The 25,065-nt window shown below is 38.9% G+C and overlaps 1 protein-coding gene across 1 annotated transcript in view; it reads left to right on the top strand.

Annotated features, from left to right (window-relative positions):
* Positions 1–1,602: 1,602 nt before the first annotated feature.
* IleRS (Isoleucyl-tRNA synthetase) overlaps positions 1,603–25,065 on the top strand; it is a 107,738-nt gene continuing 84,275 nt past the window's right edge. Inside the window, exons 1-3 of the mRNA XM_071586300.1 lie at positions 1,603–1,733; positions 1,830–1,950; positions 2,147–2,303. Of these exons, the coding sequence (XP_071442401.1) occupies positions 1,835–1,950; positions 2,147–2,303 (273 nt within the window). The 5' untranslated portion in view covers positions 1,603–1,733; positions 1,830–1,834. The remainder of the gene's footprint in view (positions 1,734–1,829; positions 1,951–2,146; positions 2,304–25,065) is intronic.

Genomic DNA, 25,065 nt, shown 5'->3' on the forward strand with positions numbered 1-25,065 from the left:
TAAGGAATTAGACAGACCATAAATATCCTTACAGTTGGATTTTTTAAAAATTATTAAAAGTCGATATAATATCAAATGGAGTAACAAATATTCCTTTTAAAATAAAAAGTATTTGGAGGAAGATTTTGAAATATATTGCAAATATTGGCGGCATCAACGTTTCGAGAGAACAAATTGCCTTCAGCAGCTTTGAAGAAAAAATTATTTACAGCATCTGGGGTGAAAGGAAGATTTTCTTTTGCATTACCATGTCCGACTTCTTGATTGATTACTCTCCATGCTGCCTTTTGTTAATTTTTTGCATTGAATAAAATATCCTTATAAGCTTTATTTTTTGTACACCTAATTGAATTTTAATAATCTCTCTTGTATTTCAAGCAAGCCTCTTTGTCATGCAGGCTTCCTCTGGTTTTGTAAGAGTGGTAGTGGCTAAGTAAATCATTTCTAAGAGCTAATAATTCCCCAGTATGCCAGATATTATTTTTAGTGGGCATAGAGTTTAGTATTTTTTTATGGAAAGCAATGTTCAAAAATGACCAGGAAATCACCTGAAAAACTTGAAAAATACGTTTGCTTTACAGAATCTGAGCAAATACCATGCCAATTGATGCAAGAGAGAAGGAGTTGGAAACTATCTAAACCTTCTCTTGTTATGGGCCTTATGATAATGGTTTTACCTCTATTTGAGAATATCTTTTGGGTTATTCGAGTATTAAGTGAAGCTTATACCTTGATGGTCCGAAAGGAGATAGTCAATAACACTTATACTGTACAGTTCAGGACCATAATTTGTAATTACATTATCTAGGTAGGCAGAAAATCGAGTAGGCTGTCTGTTTGCTTAGGGTAAATTACATGAGAGCAAAAGATTAAGAACCTGACAATCGCTAGTTTTTAGTGTTATTTCAATGTTGAGATCTCCACAAATTATGATTTATGGCTTTCAGAGTCCAGAATAGGGATATTACTAGTTCCAGTTGATTGCAGAAATGTTCAAATACACCATTAGGGTAGTGATACACAGAAGCAATGATCGGATTCAGGTCCTTCAACATGATCGCAGATATTTCAAAGTGCGATTCCAGACAGAATTCCACGTTTATTATGGCCACAGTGTATAAGTGGCATACATGTTATTACAACCACAGTGTATGAGTGGCATATATGCAGAGTATAAGTGGTCATCCAAACTTAAAAACGATCCAGGGAAGCGATTATGTAAACTCAATCTTAGTCTCCCCACCCATCACTTGGAGGAGCAGGAGCTTGTATTAACCCAGGCCGCTGTCTCTATTATATTTATTTAGGATGCACGTGCAGAGCTAAACTCTGTATTAAGAAAGTTTTAAATGAAAATATTAATAAGAAGTCTTCGTTTGGTATCCACTCGCAGTGCTCCCAAGGTGACTCACTCAAGCGAATGAGTCATTGAAGTGAGTCGATTCTATTGACTCGAGTCAGTAAATTGAATCATTCGGCCCACCTCTAATGCCCCGGAGTACGAAAACCGTTCTAGCACGTCTATTGCCCTCTATTGGGATTCAGTGTAACTTGATGGTAAACCTTTCCTCGAGTCTGATGCGCATCGCGATCGTGTGATGTTCGTTCGTGGTAGACCGGTGTCCATGTGCGCTTGCCAATATTCTTGATCAATTTGTTGGAGGTTAAAAATTCGGCAAATATTTCTAATGATAAATTCTATATCGTTTGGAACGTACTTATTTTTTATTTGAGTACGTTTCAAATTTTAGAGTAATGTTAGTTCCTTAATTTGTGGGTAGGAAGATTGGACTCTGGAATTACACCGTGTTAATAACCATTCGTTTCAGATAAAATGGAGAAGGTAGCTGAAACTATTAACTTCCCGGATGAAGAAGAGAAAATACTAAAATTTTGGAAAAAAATAGATGTTTTCAACTCGTGCCTCAAGCAGTCAAAAGGAAAACCAAGGTGGCTTTTGATTTTGCGCAATCTCTTAGTCATGTATACATATTTACCAGCCTTCTGATGATGATTTATTGCTATGATTTTCGTCCGCAGTTTTTCATTAATCATAATTCTCAATAAAAAAATGACTTAAAAGGTGTCGTACTGTAAATCTTGAAGATATGAGCTAGTCCTACGTTTGTGTTAATTTACATTGCAGGTATTCCTTCTATGATGGGCCTCCATTTGCCACAGGACTTCCACACTATGGTCACCTCTTAGCCGGTACAATCAAAGACATTGTCACACGATATGCACATCAAAGGGGTTTTCACGTCGAGAGGAGGTTCGGTTGGGATTGTCATGGTTTACCAGTGGTAGGTACAATTAACTTCTGGTGAAAAACCCAACATAGTTTCGTCATCCTTGCTGCTAGGCAATCTTGCTCAGCCTGCGACTCTTAATCAGTTGGAGTGGTTTTGCACCATTGGAGAAATAGGAATGTTTATACTATCCATAACTACTCTATTAATATCCTTATGTTTGTATTATGCTTAAGTAATATTTTTAAAATATCCGAATTGCCCTTTGTAACAAATCAAATTGGCTTGAGGGGAAGTAGTGAATTTGTAAGTTTGAATTCCAAATGACTAGAAAACTCTTTAAAAGATTAGGGACTAAAAGCTGTAGTAAAGTCAACCACAGTATAATACTTTTCCAACCATGGGTTGGAAAAATAGACTTTAAATTTTCCACTAGACTAAGATGCCAACATGATTATTTCTATCCGATTTGAGTAATAATATGTCACAGCTGCGTAAATCTTCCCAACACAGTCCAGTCCGGCAATGACAAACTCCTCAAAAGGAATTTCGGGTGTTTCATGCACAGTCTCATGCTCGTGCATGTTTCATGCTCTTTCACATTTGTGGGTCTAGTCTCTTCACAGACTCTACATTGAGATATGTATATCTCTTTATTTCCGTTTGTTAGGACTACCCACTTATAATGATGTTTGGGAGCACTCACTGTTACACTGGACTCTTCTTTGTCCACGTATACAGAGTTGATCACATGAATACTGACATTATGAAATAGACTCATTGAGTAAATCTGCTTTGGAGGAACCATGAGTCTTAGGCAATTGAAGAGGTAATGTTCCATGGTTGGTAGAAGTATACATTGGGGTTTTAAAAATTAATGACAGCTTAATATTCCATGAAATAATAAAAAACTACATGTAATAGTATAATGTTACATTATATTTAAAAACTATTTATTCCTTCTACTGCCAACTTCTTTCATTGAATACCCTGAGAAATGATAATGGGGGTCGTTTAGTAAAATATATCGTATTAAGGAAAATAATTTTATGAAGTTTTGCTTAAGATATTGATGTTGTTTTTTGTAATTGCATATTAATTGAATTATTTAATAATATTAATACTTTGTTGCATCGTCTGAAAAATATGAATTTATTTCAAAGTTCAGCGGTATTATTTGGCAATAATATCATGACTTTCCGACACATAGTAATATAATCTGTTAGCATTTTACGATATAACTTTTATTTTTACAGTAAATAAATACCCATAAAGAAATATGAAAGGAAAAACTAGTAAATGGCATAAATTTTTGATGACCCCTGCGTACTCCCACTTTGCATAAGTATTTAGTTTACCATTGTGTATGTATGCGATGGTTTCTGGCTCAACCTTGTGGAAGTTTGTATTAGTTAAATGAAGAACACAATGTATTTCCACTGTTCTTCATTTTGGTACTTCTAGTTTCAATGCTTAGGCATCATCATCAGGTACAAATAACTCAAGTTGCGGTCCATATATATTCCATTCGTGAAGGAGAGGAGGGATGGGTGAGAGAGGGGGGTGGAAAGAGGAGGGGTTATGATTGGCGATGATGGGTAGGAGGAGAGGATTGTTAAGCGTCAGGAAAGGAAGGTTCACTGTGGGGGAAGGGTGGTTAGGTCTTTTGGTGAAGGAAAGGGGTGCTTTCAGGATTGGGGAGAGGTATTCAAGCAATAATTCGTTGACCAAATGACCTGTTTTTCTATTCTTCCTGATTTCCAACTCTTCCCACTTGTCCACCCTCCTTCCTTTGTCCATTTGGTGTATCGGTTCCAGGTTGAAATCGCTCCCATGATATTCTTCCCAACATTGTTCGGTGAAGTGAGATTGCACGAGGTCACATTTCCTAAAGCAGTGTTAATGTTCCTTCGCTTGTGTTTTTAATGATCTCCCCGTTTGGCCTGTATGTATATAGCACTGCAGTCCTTACGAGTTAACTTATAAATGCCACTTTTATTTAGTTTTTCAACTTTGTCTTTTGTAGTATTCAAGAATGATTTTAAGTTGTTTGCATTGTAAAAAGCTATCCAAAATTCTTCCCTAGGGAAGAGGTTGGCTATCTTTTGTGAAATCAATCCATAATAAGGGAGTCTGCACCATTTGTAATCTACATCTATATTAACAGGTTTCAACAAAAGATTGTTCTAAGGGAACGTTTTTGGTGTAGTAATTTTTCTATTAAATCTTTTATTTTACCCATTTTTCACTGCAATACCTCTTATCATCTTCAGTTCTTGCACAAAATTACTTCTATAGATAGGAATGTCCAACAATCTGTTTAGCATGAAATGAAAAGTGGATAACTTTTGAGGTATGTGATGGCGGAAGTTGAAGAGGATGATGTGGTTTGTAGCGGTACTTGTACACAAAATTGCAAATTCCAAACCCCGTCCCTTTTTCGACGCTTCTGATGTCTAGAAAATTGAGTTTCCCATTATGTTCCTTCTCACATGTGAAATTGATTTCTTGGCATTGGAAATTTAAGGCGTTCACAAAATTGTCCAATTGTCTTCCAGTGCCTGTCCGTATTGCAAATATATCGTCTACGTAACAAAACCAACAGTGAATGTTCTTTGTAAAAAGTGAGAGTGCTAATTGCCTTTCTTGATGCTTAAACTCCTCTCCTCCTTCCCATCAATGCCGATCACCACCCCTCCTCTTTCTCCCTCTCTCTTACCCACCCCTTCCCCCCAAGAGATTGGTATATAAATGGACCGCAACTTGAGTAATTTGTACCTGATGATGATGCCTAAGCTTTGGAACTAGAAGTACCAAAATAAAGACCAATGGAAAATACATATATGTTATTCAATTAATACCATTGTGTAATTTATGTTAGGGCTTTTCTCATTATCATCGGGCTGTTCATTTAGCACCTATGGTGAACCTTTCTTACGCTGCGGGCACACTGTGGGACCTTTTCCTCTTCTGTTCATGTTTTTCACTACAAACGACACAATTTTTCAGTAAAATAGCAATAAATTCTGTTGATATTCTGCCGCTGTGAATGATGAGATGAATCCACCCTTGCCTCTCTCGAATGATCTTGGGGATAATGTTTCATTGGTGGCTAGTAACTGCGCTATACACCCGTTGATTTCCTTTCTAAACAGATTCCATGGCACAGGGGTGAAAAACAAATTGAAGTGGTGTTGGGGATGGCAGTGCATTCTTGGGATCTGGTATTAATGCGTAACTGAGGGTGTTAGCTCTCCCGAGTGTCATGGCCTACAGGGATTACGTTGAACTATGGTGGAGGGATTACATTGTTCACGTCACTGATTGTATCATCTTCATTCCTTTCCAGTAAAATTCAATTATTTCCTCTGCATCACAATGTCCGAGTCATCTGAATTTTATATGGTCAATCAGACGCTCTCTCTCGCAATATTCCTCCAGGTAATAGTCATCACTTAGTGATAACAAGTATTTCACCGATGCTTCATCTACCTCGTCTTATGAAGTATTTTTACTTGCCATTTCAGATAACCAAAGTGAACACAAAAGTAAAAATGTGTTCAATTGCTTGAAATCGCGCTTGATGTAACGGCATGCATGCAAGCACAATACCACACTGAACCTTCAATCCAAAAGAGAGCCATTGTGTTCCTTGCGTACACTCTACAGTGCACTTTCTATCTCAAAGCAGGGGAATAAAAAAGTCCTCTCACAATTTAGTGATAACGGTGTCATCACATTGAAAGAGTCCCAAGGATTACCTTGGACTTGGGGCAAGAGAAACTGACATGTTAAAAAAGCAATTCTTTCATTGGCGGCAATTAATAGTTAGATGTGTGTATCAAATGAGATTGATCATAAGGCATTCATGAAATTGCAGAATTGAAGAGATTAGCCTTTCAGTGGGACATAAAGATCACTCCTGGAAAGGAGCAAGCTTCCCCACACGAGAAATAGTTCAATGGAAAAAGTACAGTTAGATTCATAATTTCCGAAAAGTATTTAAAATAAAAAACTTGTTATGTAATGTTGAGAATTCACATTTTTGATAAGAGAAACAATACACACTGTGAAATAATCAAATTAATAAATTGTAATGATTTAAACAATAGCCTATGTTTGAGCCAATATATGAGCCTGTTGCATTGATAGGGTTAATAACTATTAAAAAATAGAATTTTCATGATTTCTACTTGGTCATATGTCGGCATAATAGTTTTCCCTCCCTGCGCATTAACTGTGTATGTGCTTGGTCAGCATGTATGCATTGATCCCTCTGCCCTCCTAGTGGTGGCAGCCTGGGGTGGGCAGTGGCCAACAGGGCCCTCCTGAACCATTTGACCCCAAGGAAAGAAATTCCAGGATTTCAATGTGTAAAAATCATCCACCTTAACTGGGACTTAAGGCTGTGTTTAAGCAGCTGAATGGCATCTTCCCGCAGTTCCTTTGAATTTCCACAGGAAGAATTCCCCAAGGTACACATTAGGGGAGCAAAGGGTTGAGGAGGGGTTCCCTGTGTTCTGTTCTTTCAATTCCACGACCACCTCTGATAATGTAGCAAGGCAAACTGGAACTCTAACCCATGTCCGTTTCTCTGCTCTTGTCCACTTGAGCAGTTTGGTACCAAGTATGATGTTTGTCAGCTACTGATTTCATTTTGAGCTGAATCTGTTCCAGATTGCTTATACTTCACTTTAATGGTGAAAGCAACTTCTGCATTGGCCTTTCATAATGCACGTTGCTCCTTCACTTCAATCCGACACTCAACGTTAAATTCAACGCAAAGAGCATTGGCTCACTCTCAGAATGGCTGACCCTTGACTGTCACAGAGCAGTGTATTTTCTCTGGGAGCAATCGTCAGTTTCTCTGACATGAGTAGTGCTGCTCCCACTATTTCCATCTCCTCGTTTCATCCATGCAATCCAACAGATGGTGTTGACTTGATATTCAGAAATACTTGGTTTGTAGAAATTCCTCTGTTGCAGTGACACTCAGGAGGAATACTCAAATAAAAATCGTTTAAAAAATTCAGGTGGCACGTGACCATTAATCCTTGAAGCTAAGGTTGCTCCTTTCGCCAGATTTCCTCATCTCTCCTTGATGAAGTGCTTAAGTACAGATGAGACCCCTCTTCAGCCCTTCATCTGCCGCACGCTTTCAATCGGGAACTCTTTTAAAGTATTGAATGTCCTACTGACATTCAAGCTGTGGTGAAATAGTGTTTTCCTATAACGTAACAATTCCAGAATGTTAAAACCATTCGCCTTCCCTTCGTGGATCCCTTGATGTCCGGCCCAGTGCTTTAGCCAATTTAGCTATGGAGGCATTTTCTTACACTCTGATATTTAGGGGGCTCTAAAGGAACAAGATATTGTGACGAAACATCGTGCATACAAGCGAGGCATTCGTAGTCATGTACATTTCGCTGCAGTTCTCGGCGTTAAGGCCAATGGACATGAGAAAGCTGTGTGCAAGATGGGTGCTGCGTTTGCTCACATTCAAGCAAAACCAGTATCATGAAGATGTTTCAATTGAGTGTTAAGCAAAGTTTCACGGTGACAAAACAGAATTTTTGTGCCGTTTCATAACCACGGATGAAACATGGGTCTATTACTCCACACCCGAGACAAAAGAACAATCAAAACAATGGATTCGAAGGGGAGAACCGTCTCCAAAGAAGGTGAAGACCGTTTCATCTGCAGGCAAGGTCATGGCATTAGTTTTTTGGGATGCGCTTGTGATAAATTTCATTGACAATCTTGAAAAAGGAATTAACTATCAGCAGCAAGTATTATGCAAACTTATTACAATATTTAAGCAAAGAAATTAAGCTAAAGTGGCTGCGTTTGGCTAAGAAGAAAGCATTGTTTCATCAAGACAATGCACTAGCTCACGAATGTGTTATTGCAATGGCCAAAATTCATGAATTAAAGTTTAAATTGCTGCCTCATGCACCATATTCGCCATATTTAACCCCCTCAGATGATTTTCTGTTCATAAACTTGACAAAATTCCTTGGTGGCCAAAGATTTTCCAATCGTGAAGAAGTGATGTCGGCAGTCAATAGCTATTTTGAGGAGCAAGACAGTTCAAAATATGACAAGGGTATCGAGCTGATTGAACATCGCTGGGAAAAGTGTATAGAGCTGAAAGGTGATTATGTTGAAAAATAAATGCATTTTTTTTCCATAATATTTGTTTTCTTTGTTGGGTGGGGTACTTCTGGGACCACCCTTGTAACATGGAATGGAAGAAGTTTGACCGACATCGAGTGAAGAATAGCCCAGGCTAAGAACGCATTCATGCAGAAGAGGCAATTACTATGTTCAAAGAATCTAAGACTGGAAACAAAGAAGCAGTTCGCCAAGACTTTTGTGTGGAGCATGGCGCTCAATGGTTCCGAGACTTGGAACATTGGAAAAGTGGACCAGCGAAGAATAGAAGCCCTTGAAACATCGTGCTGGAGGAGAATGCTGAAGATTAAATGGACTGACCAAGTAAGGAACAAGAAAGTATATAGAAGAGCAGAAGAGGATAGGACCATATGGAGAACTCTACAGCAAAGAAGAAATAGATGGATTGGACACGCATTGAGGCACATTGGAATGTAATAGAAGGAAAGATTCCATGAGGAATACCAAGAGGTATTACAAACATTCAGAGAAAGGCTGCTACAACCCCTTAAGTCACATATTTGAATAAATATAACAATAAATGGTCATAATTAAGAAATGTCAGTATTATTAAACAATATGTGCAGTAGTACATTGCCAAAGTCAAAGAATTTTCCCATTAATCAACATTGGGAAGAGGAATCATTTGGTATTAAAAGGCTCTGCTGCCTAATGACACATTAAAATGCGAAAGTAAATTTTACTATGCATGTTCCCTAATTTGTTATTACCTTAATAGCTTCTTGCAACAAATTATTCCTGTTACTCATTTTAAGCCGTTTTACATTTTGCAAAATACATTTATTTTATCTCAAGAGTAATTATCATGTATGCACCTAGTGCATCTTCTATCGCTGTGTAAATATTTTGAAACCAAGCTTATGTTGCGTGATTAATTACACTAACCGTTGCCATAATTTTTCACAAAATGCAGAAGTGACTTCAATAATCATCCAAAAATTTCTGCATGGTTCCAGGATTAGCAAATGTTCATAAATTTTGGACATTTTACGGTGTGCCACTTGCATGTCACCAAATTTAAAATTGCCCCCTTGGTACTTCATATATTTTGAGGATTTAATAATTATTGGTAACGTATCTGTTAAGGTAGTTTTTGGATAAACACAAGCTATATTATGTTGAAGTGACGATTTCCTTGTTTTCCTTAGCAAAACACAGCTTGACATCCAATCTTACACTAGGGCCGTCATCAAATTTGCATGCTTCCTTCCTCTCTTCCTTCCATGCAACATGCTTATCCTATTCCTTGTATTTCCACTTCACCTACCTAACATTCTCCCCTCTATCACAGTCTTCAACATTTTATTGCCAATCAATATATTTAGCATCCATCTTTCCTGCCTCCTTTGGATTTCACCCAGCAATCCACAACATTCCTCATTTGTTTTCCTTTCTATCCACTTCACCTTCTCCACTCTTTTCCACTTGCTCATTTCAAAAGCCTCCATTCTACATCTATTCTCCTGCTTCAATGACCATGTTTCCACACCATGCATAAATCTACATCAATACCTTGCGAGCCACCAAAAAGGTGTGTGGCAGGGGGTGCAGCACCAGGAGGAATGGGTAAGGGATGAGGAGGTTAGGGTATTTCAAATGGATGAGGAAAAGTGTAGGGAACCTGAAAAAAAAGTATAAATACACTAGTATAACCATGCGTAGTCCCTACCATACCGTAGTACCCTACCCCTACCATGTAGGTTAATACTTACTATGAGGAGCCAACTCCGGGGGGATTTCGACTAGAATTCTGGTCTCTTATTGTTCTTGGAAAAGGACCATTTAAACCTGTCAGTCTTGCAGTCTCTCTAATCTTATATTCGTGATCCCTCCACCTGTAATACTTTGGGGTTCATAGTATGTTCTTGATGTCATAGGAAAAGGACCCATCTTCTAATGTTTTTAAATGAGTTTAATCTATATTGTAAACGCCACTGTTTAAGGTAATCCCAGCCCAAATATTCCAGCAAAGTAGTTACGCTACTGCGTTGGAAATAACAATTTTTGACAAATCTAGCCCCCCCTCTGCTGAACTCGTTCTACCTGTAATTCCGAAATCAAATATGTCTCTTGAGGATCCCATATACTGGCAGCATACTGTAGGTGGGGCCTGACTAGGGCAAGAAAACATCGTTCCTTCACTTTTTCATCACATTTACCCAGCACTCTTTTTACAAATCCCAATTTTTTATTAGCAAGACCACATATTTAACTTTAATTCCAATTTCCATGTATCACACCAAGTCTGAATTTCATCTAAGTCGTTAGCTAACGTGACTCTGTCTTTGCGAATTCGAATGTCCCCATAAATCACCCCATCGTCGGCAAAAAGATGGTGCTTGCTGTTAACCACGGTACTGAGGTCATTTATGTAAATAAGGAAAAAGAGGGGGCCTATGACATTTCCATGTTGTACACCCAACGTGACCTTGATGCTATCGGATGATACACCATCCAGGACGACTGTTTGAACACATTTTTTTAAAATTGTCTAATCCAGAATATAACACTCCCATGTATTCCATAATTTTCCAACTTCACAAGTAACTTGCAATAAGGGACTTTATCAAAAGCTTTTTTAAAATCTAGAAATATTGCATCAACTGGAATATTACTTTCACCAGAATGCATTATATCATGAACAAATAGTGCGAGTTGAGTTTCGCAGGATCTACCTTTACGGAACCCGTGTTGGTTATTAATCAATAAATCTCGGCTATTGAGGTATTTCCTTATGGAACTAACAATGATGTGCTCAAGAATCTTGCAGGAGATGGAGGTGAGCGATATTGGCCTATAATTACTGGGGTTCTCCCAGGCTCCATTTTTAAATATGGGTGTCACAGAAGCTATCGTCCAGCCGCTTGGCACGCTTTCTTCTGCTAATGAGATCTTAAATATTATATTAAGAAAAGGGGCAATTTCGGACGACAATTCTTTATACACACGAGCTGGTATCTCATCAGGTCCCGGAGATATGTTGGGGTCGTTGTTTTTAAGGAATAACTTTATTCTGAGGGTGGAAAAGTCGATTGCTTGCATTGGCTGCAGGAATGTTTTCGGCAGGGTCTCTGGAATATTCTGGGAGCATTTGTTGAAAACACTGTGGAAGAATGAGTTTAATATGTTGACTTCATCTAAACTACTTGTTACTTTATCCCCCTTTTCGTTGTTCAATGAGTTTATAGTGGACTTTTTTCCCTACACTTCCCTGACGTAGGACCTAAACATCTTTGGGTTATCGTTTAAATGTTCACCTAATTTTTTCCTTTTGAATTCTGCTAGCGCCTTCCGGAAGGCCTCCTTGGCAGTGGACCTAGATGCTTTGTAATTCTGGTTGGTTTTGTTGATTTTATCAGGGGAGGAATCGTTAACCGTGTTTTCATTCTGGCATGGCACGCCCTTTGCCGTCTTAGTGATTTCCGAACTTCAGAGTTGTACCAACGGGGTTCCTTATTCTCTCTTATATATTTACTAGGTATGAATCTCTGTATTGCTGAATGTGTTATCGCAAGAAAATTATTCCAGGTATCCCTGACACTCCTGGTTTTGCTTAATTCGTCAAATCTAAGAAAGGAACAGTTTAACTCACATTTTAAGCCATCATAGTCAGTTTTATTGAATAAATAAATTTTTCTCTTAGGTTTGTTAACTTTTTCTATGCTTAGGGAAAATTTAGCGTTTACAGCCCTGTGATCACTGATTCCATCAATAACTCCTACATTTAAGCCCTTTTCGGGTATATTAGTACCTAATAGATCAAGAATTTTCTTTCCCCTTGTTGGCAAAGTGACTAATTGATGTAGGGAATTTGAGGTGAATGTCAATAAGAGTGACTCGTATAAATCCTTGACTTTACCTCCATTTATAAAACTGTACGAATCCCAATCTACTGTGGGAACATTAAAATCGCCACCAATTATTAGTCTATACTCATTTTGGGGAATGTAAAGCTTTTTATCTGCCTTTCTAGATCTACTATTGAGTTAACGCCAGCATGGGGTGGTCTATAATACTAACAGACATATATTCTTTTGGCACTGGGTATTTTTACTGAGCACCAGACACTTTCTATACAGTTATCAGGAAATAACTCGGCTCTACTGGTGCTAGAGTTTTAACCATGATAAACACTCCTCCTGGGGCTCTATTTTGTCTGTCGTTTCTATGAACTGTGAAGGACTTGGGAAATATTTCGCTCTCTGTGATATCATCTGTTAACCAACTTTCAGTTCCTATTATGATATCTGACTCTGTGCTATGAATGAGGTGGTGAAATTACGGTATCTTATTTTTTAAACTTCGGCAGTTAACTACTTCTAGGGAAATTATTTCTTCGTCTAAAACCTTCTTTGTATGCGTTGCGTGCTGCTTTCTGTTGATGCTATTTAGTCTTTTGGGTGTCTTAATACACGATCGGTCTATATTCTGATAAGTAATTCTTTCTTTTGTTTCAATAGCACTGTACGTACGTCGAGAAATCTCTTTAGGCAACCTAGTTTTGTGAGACCCACCAATTGACCTGCACTTTATAATATCATTATCAGGGAAATTTATCTTTAAATTTAAATTTACTCCACTACCTAGCCTATGCATTTGCCTAAAAAATATCTACAGTGCTCGAAGATCCTATTGAGCCTCCCAAACAGATGCCTCAGGGGTGTAGGTGACCCCAGAGCGGTTCAAGGGAGCGCAGCAAGACCCGAGCACCGGTCTCAAATCCACAAACTCGGCCCGCATGTCCCGACAGAATTTCCACAGCCTTCCGTTTAGAGTCTCGATAGGACTCCAAACGTAAGCACCGCAGTCAGTCTGCAGAACAATGCTGCATATGGACAACCGTAAGTCCACGCCAGATGCCTCCCGCACACGATCCACTTCGGATTTTAGGTCCCTAAAGACACCCAAAATCCTTTCGGACCTGTACCTGGAAGCATCGTTGGTGCCAACATGGGCTACCAACCGTAGCATGGAGCAATTCATGCCCCGGACCGCTGCCTTTCCTGCAGCCTTGGCGTTAGGAATTAACCCCCCTGGCATACAGTAGGAGGTAACCCTCTGGTTCGTCACGTCCATATCCGACCTCTCCCGCAATGCGGCCTCCAACCCCCGGATGTTGGAACTCCATAGCAATAAGATTCCCCCCTCCCAGCGCGACTACCCCTAGGGATGGAGGATGCGAGGATCGGGGTGTGCTCTAGGCCGCGCAAACAGGCGCCTCGACGCCATCCTCGGACAGCACCGCGAAGCCATTGCTGACAGGGATGGGGGCGGCCTCCACCACCCCCTCCCCCGGAATCGACCTCGCTGATGCTCCGCGCCTCTTGGTCGCCACCGGGCGAGAAGGGCCAGTCACCGTCGCCCTTAAGACTGACTTATTAGCATTTGCACCCGGACACACCCAGGACACCAAACTGGTGCTGCTTGCGGTCCGGGAGCCAACGGGACGAGCCCCCACACCCGAGGCGGCCACACACCCCGTCAGCCTGGAGCCGAGCTCCGCTACTATCCTCTCTAGCTCGGTGACATGGGCCCTTAAGAGCTCGCTCTCCGCCACTACTTGCGAGTCATGGACAGAGGGCCTTCGGGAAGCCATCCTATTCTTGATCACTTTTTTAAAAGTTAATATAGGTTGTAACGCCTAGGTTTTACACTGTTATAACTCTTGTGGTGTGGAAAATGTGCTCGCAAGGTTCAAGTAGCTCAAGTATGTGGGTAAATTCGATGTGTGCATAAGTGTAGCCTGGTTGCAAATTAGTGGTTGAGTATTCTCGTAGCGGAGGGTTAAGTAGATGGTGGGTGAGGCAAGGGAAAGTCTGTTAACGTAGGCATGGTGACCTTGGTTGAGGGCAAGGGGAGTGTACAATGGGAAGGGGAAACTAAGAAATTTAGGGAGAGTAGGAGAAGTGCAAGCATGCTACTACTGGTTTCACGTGAGCGAAACAGCTAAATAGTTTGAAATACGAAGAGAAATGACAGAGCCGAACTATAAGTATAAACTACGAGGAATACACTTACATCTACTTAGGGCCAGTATATATTAAAAAATAAGAAGCAGCACTCAAAAACAGAGAAGACACAAAAACTATATAGATATATTATTGTAGATATTTATGGTATATACCTCTAGAAATATACTTAAGAACTAGAAAGGATAATTAATGCAACACTCAAACACAGGGGAAACGCACCAAAACCAGGTAGGTAGACGAGTGTTAAGCTAAATTTACAAGCAAATCACAAACAGCTCTATACGATAAGCTTATAATTTATCTTAAATTTAATGCAAATTCCCTCCTACGTTAGAATTAAGAATTTGATTCACTAAGTTAAGGTAGTTGAACAGAATATCTAACGCAAGAAAAATACGCTAAAAATAATATGCAAGGTAAAGGCATCTGGAACAACGATGTTACTATAGCAACAAAACGTAAAGACATTACTATGTTAGGAAAATTGATAATGTAATAATTTAAGAGACTCAAACAGAAGAAATACTGAAGTAGATATAAGTTTAAATAATTATCTAAGATAAGGACTACAATACAATTAAACGACCAACGATCACGGCAAAAAAGCTAATTTGGGGAAATAATCAACTCTAATAGTATAACTAATGATAAAGCTAAACACTTTATGTTACAAGAATGAAATAAAATGGGGTTATTTAAAATAAATATATTTACAGAAATATGTACTACTTATCAATAGTCATAATATAAAGCTAGGACTAAGGGGTTATTCTAGATACGTCGCAAGGGGTTCTGCAGGAAGTGGCGGAACAGGTCGGATGATTGGTGAGGCACGTCCTTTCATTCCAAGAGTCAGACGAAGAATGAATACGCTCCGTAAATTTTAAAGAACATTTTCTTAACATCCTTACTCGTATCCCTGTCATCAACTCCCTCCTCCTTGTGAAAACATCTTTGCCATACTAAAGTCTTCATCTTATATCCTTATAGTTTCGACCATTTTGGTCAAAAATACCTCTGAGATACTTACACTGTTCCACTTGATTTAGTTATGCCATCCTATTTTAACATTGTTTAGCTTTTCTCTTCGTAGAAAACTGCATAACCTTTGTTTTATTTACACTTATTCTCATCCCATATCTATCGGACTGACTTTCCAATTCACTCAGCAATGCTTGTAATCCCTTGGCTGACTGACAAATTATAGCTTGGTCATCAGCACACCTTAATGATTTTACGAATTCCCCGCCCACTTTCATTCCTACCTCCAGTTCTTCCCATGCCTCGTTAATCATTTCCTCAACATACAGTTTGAACAGCAATGGTGATAATGGACAACCCTGCCTTACACCTCATACCAACACTGCCCATCCACCACTCGCAGCTGAACTATCCGAGACATTTACAGGTTGCAGATAAGTCTTCTATCCCTCCAATCTACTTTTATTTTCTACAATGCATTTATTGCTTCTACCCAATTAACTCTATGGAACACCTTTTTGAAATCTATGGAACAGGTGAATACATCCTGATTGTATTCTATATTCCTCTCGATTAGTGATCTCAGTACTGCAATGGCATCCCATGTGCCTCTCCCCTTCCTAAACCCAAACTGATCATCCTCTAAGTAATCATTTTCCCTACTCTTCATCCTCTTGTTGACGATCCTGAGAACTACTTAAGCTGCATGCAAAATCAGACCTATAGCTCGGTAGTCCTCACATATTCTTGCCTATCCTTTTTTGCTATAGGAACCTACTCTGACCTAACGCAGTTTTGCAGCCAAATTCATGCATTATCATAAATGCCATGCATTGGTGCACATAGACTCTTCCTCCCACATTTTTCTAAACCTTAAAATATTTTCACAGGAATGCTGTGTGCCCTCTTTACCTTATTTCATTTCATCTCCCCTAATACCTTTTCTATCTTGTCGTTGAGAATACGTTGACCTGAACTATCTTCATCTACGAGGGTAAGGTGAAAAGTTCTCGGCCTGGCAAAGAAAGCCTGCAATTTTCAGTCAAAGAATGATTTTATTTTTCTACGTAATGTCCCTTGACTTCAACACGCTTGGTCCAGCATCAGTATTTCTTCCTGGAAGTGTGAGTCTGGAATGCTGTGAAAATATCCATCTATAGCCCTCCCAACATCTTCATTAGATGGAAAGCGATTTCCAGAAAAAAATTTCTACAAGTTTGGTAAAAATGGAAGTCTGAGAGTGCTAAATCAGGAGAATAAGGGGGATGGCCGTGCAAATCAAACCTTATATCCCATATCGTAGATCGTAGGCTTATATCCCATAGTTTTCCCATTGCCAAAGCGTCTTTGTGAGTAGTTGTGTTGTCCTGGTGAAAGATGAATTTCTTCTTCAAGCCAGGCCTCTTTTTGCAAATTTTTGCATCCAGCTCGTCAAGAAGGTTGTAGTAATATTTGCCTGTAATTGTTCTCTCTTTTTCAAGGTACTCAATTAACAGGATCCATTTTGCATGTATGGCATGTCACAGCTGAAATTTTCTCCCACCTACATATACATGCAGCCCTCCATTGTACTGTGTTTACTATCAATTCCCTCAATCCTTGATACCTTCTCTGTTTTATGTCCTTCTTAATTTGCCCTATGTACATGTCTCTTGGTCTTCCTCATGGAATCTTCACATTTGTCCTTCTGTTATATTTTTAACCAAACCATGGTGCCTCAATGTGTGTCCAATCCATCTATTTCTTCTTTGCCGTAGTCACTGGTGCCCAATTCTGGTAAATGCGGTGGATGTTGCAGTAATATATCCTTCTATAATTTTCTGCCAAAACTCTGCAGATGTGAACGTGTGCATTGTCTTGATGAAAGAAATCTTCTTCAATGCAACAATTTCAGAGTGTAAAAATTATTTGCCTTGACTGGGACTCGAACCCAGATCCCTCAATATCCGGTCGAGTGCTTTAGCCACTTAAGCTACCGAGGCGTCCTCTTAAACTCTGAAATTTTGGGACTTTTAAAGGAACTAGATGTTATGACGAAATGCCATATGTGCATACAATGTCACAGGCATTCGTATTCTTGCGCGACGCGCCACAGTCCACGAGGTTAAAGCCAACTTTAAACACTTATGGTGTTTATACTATGACAAATTCAAAAGAAACTGCGGGAGATGCCGCAACAGTAACTTTTAACGGAGTCATCCGCTAATGTGCATTTCAATGCAACAATTTCAGAGCGTAAAAATCATTCGCCTTGACTGGGATTCGAACCCAGTTGCTAAAGCACTCGACCGGATATTGAGGGATCTGGGTTCGAGTCCCAGTCATGGCGAATGATTTTTACACTCTGAAATTGTTGCATTGAAATGCACATTAGCGGATGACTCCGTTAAAAGTTACTGTTGCGGCATCTCCCGCAGTTTCTTTGGAATTTGAGAATCTTTTTCTTTACCAAATGAGGGCTTTTTTCCTTGTTTTCTGCACTCACCCGGTGCATTAATGATACGTAATATGCACTCCATATTTCATTTGTCCTTTTTTTAAGTAATCAATGTAGATGATTCCTCGTGCATCTCGTAAAACCATGGCCATCACCTTGTCGGCTGATTACACTGTTTCGCCTTCTTCAGAGCTGGACCTCCTACACAAACCGCACTATATTGGAGAGCTTACATTAAGTATCTACAAGGTCTGTTCAAAAGGTTCCCAAACTTTTTGATTAGTGTGCCTCCAGTTGGTTATTTTTTAATCTTCTTGGAGGTGTTATTAAACAGTGGAGACTTCCTGGATAACTGCATTCAACCACTTTGTTGATATCTTGTTTTGTTTATTAGTTTCAGCCATTTATGTGAAGGGGCATTCGTGGGGTGTAGTGAAAAATCAGATCTGCAGAAATGAGCTCTTTGAAGAAGCAGCGTTGTTCTGTGAAGCTCTGCAAATCCTTCATAGAAACTTTTGAGTTGATTACAAGGGTGAGGATGCTAAGAAACATACCTTGTGTTATTGGTGTTTAACCCTGTGAAAAGGGGCGGCAATCAGTGGAAGACAGCAAGTGTTCCAGAAGACCATCAACATTGATTGATGAACTCATGAGTTTATGACCAAGACCGCTGTGCTTTCCCACCCACCCTACTCACCGAGCCTGACCCAATGTGACTTCTCCCTTTTCACCAAACTGAAAACAAAGGAAAAATATTTGACTCCATGGCAAGATGGAGAAAAATTTGATATTTGAATTATGAGCATTCCGGAAGAAGCATTCCAGGACTGTTTCAAAAACAGAGGCACTGTTGGGATAAGTGTATATGTTCGGGAGGATACTACTTTGAAGGGGGGAACCTGACCAACAATTTGTTAGCGAGATATTTCTTGTAATAAAAAAGTTTGGGAAGTTTTTGATCAGATTTCATGATCTATCTTTTAGTGATTTATATATATATTTTTTTTCAACCCTCACTTCTTTAATCCATAAAAAGGTCCATTGTACTCATTTGGTGGAAATATTTCACGTGTTAAAAATATTGTGGGTTGATTATGTTTTTTTGATATTCCATCAATTTCAGCTGAAAATGGGATTTACGTATAATGTTATTAGTTGCAAAATTTAGTTGATAGATGTCACTCAGAAAGATGGTCCATTAGCTACGTTTAAAATACACTATAATAAAATGTTCTGGTTGGTGTGCGGAGCTTGGTTATGGATGCAAGGGCCCAGGTGCTAACTTTGAGTGAGCAATGTTTTCGAACACACTAGCTGAAAAAAAGCTGTGTGTCATTTTCTGGAAGTCCATGTGTAGAAAGTCCTTGGTCCCTCTCCACCCATCTTGTGGATTTCACGTGCACATTCTCTGAGCCTGTTATTGTTACAGTTGGGTCTCCTTCCCAGGAGTTTGCCCAACTACCTTTAGGGGCAAGACTCTTGCTGAAGTTGCCAAGACCATTGTTGGCAATGAAGCCCAGCAAATTTGAGTATCTCCAGCGATGGGACATCAGAAATGGTTTGAAAACAACTCCGGGAAAAAACATTCTTGTCTCTTGCTTTTCATTAAGAAAATTTTGTTTGTGTGTCACAATGAAATGTAAACCAAGAGTGAAGATTTTCTGTTGGTAAAGTGTCTAAAATTAAATGGTATAGAAATGCTGCTGCTCTGAGATTTGTTGACAGTGTCATTGAGAATTATGTTGATGAGATCAATGTTAAATATCCTCATTTGGTACAACTGAAATGGCTCTTCTTGGCACCAATAGGAAGAGGGGACTAGTAGAAGTTAAAGAGGGATAAAGAGATTTGGAGGAAGAGGGGCACTTCAAAGGTAATGAAAGAATTAAAGATTCTTTATAAAAAAGGTGAATATTCTAGCTACACTGTAGAAGAGGCTGTGCTGCTAAAAAAATTCTCTTAATAATAATTTTATTTGAAAAGATATTTTACACCTGCTTGTTTATTTCATTGTTATATCAGAAATCATGTGTGCCTTTATTAATTAGCTAGATAATCTGAATTGAATGTAATATTTTTTTTAGTTGCCATAACGATTAATATTCTGATTACAAAGTTTTTTTCGAATTGCAAAAAAGAATTCTATTTTTGTTGGGAATCTGTTAAGAAGTTTTATTATTTGTATTTTACTGAATCTGTTATTTTTCATTACAATTTGGGGGTCAATCTACTGCGGCACAATTTTTGGTTTAAATACTTTTTTAATTCATGAACTTCTTCTTGGATAAGGCTGTTTCATTTAGATTTCTCACATATAACCTTAATACTCTTCGAGAGTTAAACTCTCAGGTCATAACATCAGCATTCATGGTGGTAGGTGAGGTCAATTAGGAGCAAATGTAGTCCGCTGGACAAATAATGGTTTAAGTGGATCAAGGGTGAAAATCATTTGCCTTGATCTTGACCTAAACCCAAATCCTTCAATGTCCAGCGAAGTGCCTTGCCAGTAATTCTACTGAGTTTTCGTGATACACTTAAAATTTCTAGGGGTGCTAAAGGACCAAAATGTTTTGATGAAATGCTAGTTTGAATCCTGGTTAAAGTGAAAGATTTTAACATTCTGAAATTAATGCATTGTAATGTAGAGTAGTGTGCGATACTGTTGAAAGTTGCTGTTTTTGCATCTTGTACTGGTAATTGTAATTGTGGTTACATTGAGCTTCATGATCTGTACACTGTTTTCAATGGTTAACTATTTCCCAAGAATTGCTTAGAGTAAGCACCTGATTATTTTATTTAGTGAATACAATTCAAATGTAACAGTGAATGACAGTCAAACTCACAAGGAGTAATTGCAGTGTATTTGTTGAGTTTTGGTACTAAAATTCCACATCTTTATTATCCACAAACTAGTTTCATGTATTAAAAAATTCATCAATTCGGAGGGAATAGAAAACACCTGGAAATAATAATCTTTATATAATAATAGTCTTTTAATAGCAAATATTATACTGGCCAGGCCCTTTAAGAAGGTTTACCTTTCATTTCTTTGTAGTTTTGTATTTTTTCATGATTAAAAATTAAATGGTGATTCTTCTTAAATACTTACTGAAAACACTCTTGGTGGCAATGTATAAATAAAGGCTTAGCCTTAAATTGTTAATTTTGAAAATATTTAATTTCCCTGCTAATTTTACATAATAAATATATATATTAAGTCTGGGTTTCCAGTGTCCCCTGCTATGTACATATATTTATATATATATATATATATATATATATATATATATATGGGTCGCGGTAGTCCAGTGGGTACAGCATTGGACTGCTGACCGGAGGGTCTCGGGTTCGATTCCTGGGCAAGGCACTCTGGGCACCTGTAGCTCCACCCAAGCTAAAGTGATTTTTCGGGTACCAGGTCTTCTTGGGAAACCATAACCGACACAGGGAAAGGAACTGGCCCCCCTACCCTGATGTGTGAATTTTCACAGGCCGTATAGGGCTTAGTACTGGGTGATCTCTACCATCACCTACTAAAGCGACCTTGGGGTTGATAACTGTGTTTATGGTTTATATATATATATATATATATATATATATATATATATATATATATACATACACATATATATATACACACATATATATATATATACATACACATATATATATATACACATATATATATACACATATATATATATACACATATATATATATATACACATATATATATATACACACACATATATATATATATATATATATATATATATATACATACATATATATATACATATATATATATATATATATACACATACATACATACATATATATACATACATATACATATCCCTCCCCAGACTACAACCTTGATGTGGTGGAAGGGCTTCTGCATTCTGATGAACCCTAGAGCTGTGCTGGCAGGAGTAATAATAATTGCTCCTGGGAGGGTTGCCCATGCCAGATAGGTCGAAGGTTAGAAGCCAGACGAAAGGTAGTCCATGCAGCGTCTGTTCCTCAGTGAGGTAGCTGCAATGGCATCTGACCCCAGTGGGGCGGCCAATAAGTGATGGTGCCACGTTAGAAACACTATTGAGGAAGGCAACGGGAAACCACCTCAATTATCATTCCCAAGATTTAAATGATGGACAATACAGAGATTTTGAGTCCTGGCAACTATGGGACTCGGCCCAATCGGTTGTGTGTTGTGCCCGGCAGTGGGGGAGGCAAGGCTTCCGAGGTCGTCATCCCACGAAACCCTTGCAAGGGAAAACCAGCAGCAGCAGGACAGAAGACGCTGGAGAAGAAGACCATATTAGTTAGAATAGGAACGTGGAATGTCAGGACAATGATGAGGACAGGGAAATTGGAGAATGTTAAGCGAGAGATGGAAAGGGGAAATATAGATATTTTAGGTCTATGCGAGGTGAGATGGAAGGATAGCGGGGATTACTGGAGTGATAATTATAGAAAAATATACAGCAGCGGGGACAAGAGCCAAAGAAGGGCTGCTATAGTATTAAACAAAGAGGTAGGAAGGAGCGTAATCAACATAGAACAGGGAACGGATAGATCATTACAAGTAGAGATAAAAGCAGATCTGACGAACTTTGTTGTTGTTCAGGTATAGATACCACCGAGCAACCATATGGAGGAAGAGGTCAATTGGATATACGATCAGTTAGAGCACATAATTGAGTGTGTTCCTCCTGGGAAACATTTGATAGCGATGGGGGACTGGAATGCGACGGTAGGCGAAGGAACAGATGGTGATGAGGTGGGGGACTACGGTTTAGGCACGAGGAATGACCGCGGGGAGAAAGCAGTTGAGTTCTGCAGGTGACAGGGGTTAATTATCACCAACACTTGGTTTAGACACCACAAAAGATGCAGGTATACATGGAAAATGCCAGGTGACTAAGAAAGGTATGAGCTAGATTAAATTCTGGTTAGACACAGGTTTAGGAGCAGTGTTATTAATTCCCACAGCTTCCCAGGAGCAGTTGCAGACTCTGACCACAATTTAATTGTTATGAAATGTAGTGTCCGTTTCAAAAAGATAAGGCAGGGGTGGCGAGTTAGAAAATGGAATGCAGAAGCATTAAATGGATTGAAAAGGAAGGAATACAAACAGGCGGTAGAGCAAATAATGGAGGATGGTAAAGAGCTTAGTACTATCGAAGAAAAATGGGAAAGAATTAAGGAAGGGTTGTTTAAAGCCGCAAAAGGCACTATTGGAACCGTTAATGCGAAAAGGACTGGGAAACCATGGATCATGGATGAGATGATTACAAAGATGGATGAAAGGAGAAAATAGAAGAACGTAAACACGGAGTTAGGCAAATGAAGTACAAAGAATTAAACAATAAATTGAGGCGGGCAACAAATAAAGCAGAAGAAGCATGGTGGAAGACGCAGTGTGAGGATATGGAAAGTTTGCAGAGGAAGGGTGAAATTGGTGCGCTGTACAGCAAAGTTAAATCTTTATCGGGAAGTAAGAAAGGAAGATCTATGCTAGCAGTTAGAGATAAGGCAGGTAAGATAATAGTTGACACAGGAAAGGTCCAAGAGAGATGGAAAGATTATATAGAAGAGCGGTATGGTAAAGAACATAGACCAGAAAAGTTAGGCATAGAAAAGGAACATGACGTAGAGGAAGATGGCTTAGGTCTAGGCATACTCGACGATGAGATAGAAAGGGTATTAAGGGAGATGAAACTAAATAAGCCGTGGGGGTGGATAATATTCCTGCGGAACTACTGAAATGTTTAGCAAAATGTGGGAGGAAGATGCTTTATGGGTTGATTCGTAGTATCTATGATGAAGGAATCTGGCCGGAAGACCTGGTGAGATCATTGTTAGTTCCTATTCTGAAAAAGGTAAAAGCTACATCATGTGAGGACTGCAGGACAGTAAGTTTGATATCCCACACAGCTAACAAAAGGATAGAGAGTATGGCAAATGATTACTTTGGGGATGACCAGTTTGGGTTTAAGAAGGGGAAAGGTATGCGTGATGCCATTGCAGTAATGAGATTATTAATATTGAGGAATATAGAACACAACCAGGAGGTATTTGCATATTTCAAAAAAGCGTTTGATAGAGTAAATTTGGGAAAACTAATGAGTATATTGAAGAAAATAGGAATAGATTGGAGGGACAGGAGACTAATCCGCAATCTGTACATGTCTCAGACTGCTCAGGTGTGAGTTGGGAACAGGGAGTCAGGATGTTAGGGAGAGGTGTAAGGCAGGGTTGTCCATTATCACCATTGCTTCTCAACCTGTATGTAGAGGAAATCATTAAAGAGGCACGGGAAGAACTGGAGGTAGGAATGAAAGTGGGCGGGGAATTCATAAAATCAGTTAGGTTTGCCGATGACCAAGCTTTAGTTTGTCAGTCAGCCAAGGGGTTGCAAGCATTGCTTAGTGAATTGGAAATTCAGTGCGACAGGTATGGGATGAGAATCAATATTAATAAAACGTAGGTTATGCGATTTTCTAGAAAGAAAAAGGCCAAGCTTAACATTATAATAGGAAGGCAAAAAATAGAGCAGGTGGAACAGTTTACGTATCTTGGAAGTGTTTTGGACCAACATGGTCAAGGAGAGGGACGTCGAGTAAGGATATTAAGAAAAGACTCGTAAAAACTCTGATATGGAGCGTAGCTATGTACGGTGCAGAAACGTGGTCATTGAAGCAGGAGGACAGACGTAGATTGTAGGCTTTAGAAATGTGGGTGTGGAGAAGGTGAAATGGACAGAAAAGAAAACAAATGAGGAAGTATTTGGTATGGTGGGCGAAGAGAGGGGTTTGTTGGGAGAAATCCTATGGAGGCAGGAAAAGTGGATGAAGGGTGTATTGACCGGCAGTGGGATGTTGAAGACTGTGATAGAGGGGAGAATGTTGGGCAAAAGAGGAAAGGGAAGGAACAGGATAGGGATGTTGGACGGGATGAAGGGAGGAAGAAAGTACTCAGAGATGAAGAGGGACCTGATATAGAGTAGGATGATTGATTTTGTGTTTTGGTAGGAGTAATAAAATGTTTGTTTGGTAGTTGTGTCCATCCAAAAACCTACCTTAAGCGGTAGATTACCTAATAATAAATAATAATTATATAAATATTCATATATGTATATATATGTGTGTACCTGTATATATATATATATATATATATATATATATATATATATATATATATATATATATATATATATATATATATA

This window comes from Hetaerina americana, unplaced genomic scaffold (assembly GCF_022747635.1).
Source record: "Hetaerina americana unplaced genomic scaffold, ioHetAmer1.1.p SCAF_217, whole genome shotgun sequence".
NCBI classification, from domain to species: Eukaryota; Metazoa; Arthropoda; class Insecta; order Odonata; family Calopterygidae; genus Hetaerina; species Hetaerina americana.